Source organism: Anastrepha ludens, chromosome 4, assembly GCF_028408465.1.
Source record: "Anastrepha ludens isolate Willacy chromosome 4, idAnaLude1.1, whole genome shotgun sequence".
Taxonomy (NCBI): domain Eukaryota; kingdom Metazoa; phylum Arthropoda; class Insecta; order Diptera; family Tephritidae; genus Anastrepha; species Anastrepha ludens.
In genome coordinates this window covers 24692264-24697067 of record NC_071500.1, presented here as the reverse complement: position 1 = coordinate 24697067, position 4804 = coordinate 24692264, and the positions used below count along the sequence as shown (strand labels likewise).

Genomic DNA, 4804 nt, shown 5'->3' with positions numbered 1-4804 from the left:
TTCGAATCTCTGAAATACCAAGACTAAGAAAAACAAAATTTTTCTAATAGCGGTCTCTCCTCCGCAGGCAATGGCAAACCTCCGAGTGAAATAGCTCCTCATAAAAATATCTGCCGTTCGGAGTTGGCTTTAAACTGTTTTTTTGTTTTTTTTTTTTTTTTTTTTTTTTTTTTTGTTTAATGGAGGTGGCAAAAAGCATTGAAAGCCGAAAAGTGTGAGACTTGTCGTTCGACTCACCCACTAAAAACCCCACCCCAGCTCCGTTTCCCTCCCGCGGGACGACCGTTAGGTAACACTAGACGGGAGCCTATTGCCTCTTCATGAAAATCTGCGCTGATGTTCAGTGTGACGCAATTTGGTGATTCCTAATACCGTTAAGTATTACTAGGTACTACTTCACGGGAGGGGGTGTCGCCTATTGCCTCTACGTAACAATCTGCGCTGTTGTTCATTGCGACGCAGCTTGGTAATTACTATCCTTGCCATGTTACTGACAGCGGACCAATGTTCTTCTGAGTCAAGCATGATATCTACTAGGTTGTTAACCATTATTGGCTTCCCCACCCTATCACTCAATTCTACTCTTTCCAGCTCGAAACGAGGGGAGACAAAGAAAACATGTTCTGCATCTTCAACTAGACAGTCGCAAAAGGTGCAGTACGGGTCATCTTCGTGCTTAAATCTATGCAGATAAGCCTTAAAGCATCCATGCCCACTAAGTACTTGGATCAGGTAGAAATCTATCTGACCATGCTTTCGATTTATCCATCTTGTGATATTCGGGATCAATCGATATGTCCATCGTCCGTTCATGGAGTTCCTCCATTCCTCCTGCCAAGTACGGATGCTTCGCTCCCGTTCAGTCCATCGGTAAGTCAGGAGGAGGAGCTCGGCCAAACACCCAAAAAGGGTGTACGCGCCAATTATATATATATGTATATATTTAGAACTTACATATTCTCACAAATAGAAGTGCAACGGTGTGATATCACACGACCTTGATGGCCACTCAACTGGTCCGAGACGAGAGATAATTTGCTCACCGAAACGACTACGCGTAAATTCATTGTTTCATGATATTGATAAGTAGTGCCGTTTTGTTGAAACCAAATACGGGCGTTTGTTTTCCGTATCAAAAAGTCGTTTGTCATGGCGCGATAGCATTCACCATTCACTGTTACATTGGCACCAGCTTCGTCTCTGAAGAAATATGGGCCGATGATTCCTCCAGCCTATAGGCTGCGCCAAACGGTTGTTTTCAATGGATGTAATGGCTTTGGATTGCTCTTCAGCGCAAATACGGCAAATTTTGCTTATTGACGTAGACAATAAGCCGCAAATGCGTCTCATTGCTGACCAGCATAAGTTGGCCTGAGCGCGCGATGAACACTTTTCACAGAGCGTCGATTTTCGTAACAGAATTATACGATTTGTGAACGTTGTTGAGGCATAAGTCTTTTCATGATGAATACTTCAATGAATACTGAAAAAAAGTATGTACTTAGTTTGATAGGAAAAAATACCTCCTATCTGATCACCCTGTATGTAAAAGGAAAACTAGTCCATTTAACTTTACTAACGGCGTCCATGACTACATATTTGGGAAAGCTTTTGTCTTGCAACATCTTTCGGTTAGGAGATCTTAATTTTCTGTGATTTTTATCTACAATACGAGGGGTGCCTTTTATATGTCGGGATTTGGCAACCCTGGTATTGCAATCTGGCAACTGACAGCTGTATCGCAAAGTTTGACATTTTTTGGCTTTTGCGTACTCATCTCGGTCCAAAAATGGAATTAAATCGTGAACATTTTCGTGCGATTATTTTTTACAACTTTCGACGTGGATGAACTCAGCAACATTGCATGGATGAACTTAATTCATTTTTTGGCGATGAAGCTCCATCAAGGACCAGTGTTTATCGATGGTATGGTGAATTCAATCGTGGTCGTAGTTCACTCCAAGACGAATTTCGTGAAGGTCGTCCAAAATCAGTTGTTGTTCCGAAAACCATTGATGCTGTGCGCGAACTGATATTGCAAGATCGTCATGTGACCTATCGTGAGATTGAGGCAATCTTAGGCATTAGTGGGACCAGCATATATTCAATATTGCATAAACATTTCACTGTCAAAAAAATTTGTTCGCGTTGGATCCCACACAATTTATCAATCGCTCAAAAAAAGGCTCGTGTCGATTGGTCGAAGGAAATGCTCAAAAAATACGATCACGGGGCTTCGAAACACGTCTATGACATCGTGACAGGTGATGAATCATGGATTTACGCGTATGAGCCCGAAAGTAAACAGCAGTCGACTGTTTGGGTGTTTCAAGATGAGCCAAATCCAACAAAAGTTGTTCGCGCACGTAGCACTTCCAAGCAAATGGTCGCCTGTTTTTTCGGAAAAACTGGACATGTCGCAACCGTACCACTAGAACAACGCAGAACAGTAAATTCTGAGTGGTACACAACCATTTGTTTGCCAGTTGTCTTCCAAGAAATTAGGAAAACCAATCGACAAAGACGGATCACTCTTCACCAGGACAATGCGAGCTCTCACACATCGGCTCAAACAACTGCATTTTTGAGCACCCAAAACATCGAGTTAATGGGTCATCCGTCGTATAGTCCTGACTTGGCACCGAATGACTTCTTTTTTTTCCCGTACGTAAAAAACAAACTGAGAGGTCAACGTTTTTTGACACCTGAAGAAGCGGTTGCGGCATTCAGAATGCATGTTTTGGACGTACCTCATTCAGAGTGGCAAAAGTGCTTCGACAAACGCATCGCATGCAAAAGTGTATAGATCTTCATGGAGAATATTTTGAAAAACAATAAAGTGATTTTCGATGATTAAAATTTGTTTTTGTTCTCTAATCCCGACATATAAAAGGCACCCCTCGTATAATTAATGGGAAAATTGATTGCAGAGAAATTCATGAGTTGTTTAATTTCCACCACTCTTAACGCGAATTTGGGCAGGTTCGGCTCTTTGCGGTTGCGTTGCATAATTCTGACTACGCATTAATGAGCCGTTATAAAGATGTATTCGACTTTGCTATGCTTCTTCTGAAGTTGTAGACATCAATTTAAAATTATGTAACTTGAATTGAATTTATTTAAGGTACTTAATTAATCGAGTAGCCTCAGTCAGACCTCTACAGATGAATTAACAATAATAGGAATAATAATAACAATAGCAACAAATGTTCAAATCAATTTTTTTTACCACATTTATTTACAAAAAATAAGCTGCACTCAACTGCATTTGCGTACGAGTATTCAAATATACAAAATTTATGAAGATGAAAACCAACAATCGACAACTGGCAGGTACTAGAACTGTGGCGCCACTTACTCACTGCCACTTTGTGTGCTGTATATGTATACATATATTAAGGACCAATTTCAGTCCAACTCTGACAACCACTCTACCACCAACCGCCCGCGTGCGAGCTAAGCAAGGACGGCAATGCGAGAGTTTTGTAGATCGGAGCTGCATGCAACACCGGCGCTGTGTAAGTGGTCTTAACAACCGGTGCGAGAATTGGCTCTACGGCAATGGCAGAGCTGTGCACAATCGATGAACTTTGATGGGATACGGCCGTTGGATAGCTCTTCACCACAGCGCCAACTTTGGCCAAAACAGGCTCGTGGATAACAGTTGCTGGAGCTGAGTAGAGCAGTGGAGCGTGCGGCAAGTAACCAGGACGTGCAGCGGCTATGGCGAGCAAGGCAAACAACATCAGCTGTGTGGAAAAAGGTAGAGAAAAGTTAGAAATATGTGTCATAGATGCGTGCATGTATGTATGTAGGTATGTATGTATGTATGTATGTATGTATGCATGTACAAAGGTGTGAAAGGATACTTTCATACATACATACGTATGTATGTATTTGTGATATGCACATACAATTTCATAGAAAACCCTAAACGCTGCTCTACTTACCAACTTCAGCATTTTGATAATCCTTTTCTTAGTTGACTTTTGATGGCAAATTTGAGGTCTATGCAGCAGTGAATTACTTTTCTGACTGTTGATTGTTGCTGACCAAAGGCTGCTCTTTTATACTATCCAAGTAATTCAGCAAATTTCCACTGAAAAGACCGACATTTGAATAGAAATAAAACCTCATTGCATACATAAGCGCAGCGGAGGAAAATCAGCAAGAAAAACAAACAATTCAAAATAAGCAAGAAACAAATTTTAATAACAAAAACACCCGCCATGAAAAATGCCGCGCTGATCGCATTTTCGTTAGTGGCAAAGCATTGTTGTAAATTAAGTTTGACCGAATAGTGCAAAGTGGTATGCCAGGTCGGTGGGTTGGTGGGCTGGTCGTTGGTTGTATTTGGCTTCTGGCAGCGTTGGCTGCATTGAGAAAATGTGTGTCATATGGAAACTAAATTGCTGCAATAAAAAAACCATTCAAATAGAAATACTCTCGTTTTCGTTTTTCCCCAATCCACCCGAAAACTCGGCATAGCAGACGGCTATTAACCGTTACACGCGTCGATGTCGGCTTCGCCAATCATACAATTTTATAGTGACATAGTAAACTGCAAAAACCAGTGTTTTTTCTGCCACAATAAGCCGTTGTCATACTGTGGTAACAAATACAAATTACTCTGGCTTCACTTTTAAACATAAACATACATGTCAGCATATGTGTACATACATTCTTCTGCATAAAAGTTTACTTTTTTACATTTGAAATATTTTTCCTCAAGCAGCTACTGAGCGCCCATTAAAGTAGTTGCGATTGCATCATGCACATGCTTGAGTAGTTACATACCTGCATA

General features: G+C 41.0%; 1 protein-coding gene across 1 annotated transcript; it reads right to left on the bottom strand.

Moving 5' to 3' along the window:
- Nucleotides 1–3198: 3198 nt before the first annotated feature.
- LOC128861202 (retinin-like) lies at nt 3199–4056 on the bottom strand. Its single transcript, XM_054099156.1, has 2 exons — nt 3951–4056; nt 3199–3749 (listed from the first exon to the last, which is right to left on the bottom strand). Exons 1-2 carry the CDS (start codon nt 3960–3962, stop codon nt 3432–3434), a joined length of 330 nt encoding a protein of 109 aa, XP_053955131.1. The 5' UTR covers nt 3963–4056; the 3' UTR covers nt 3199–3431.
- Nucleotides 4057–4804: the final 748 nt, after the last annotated feature.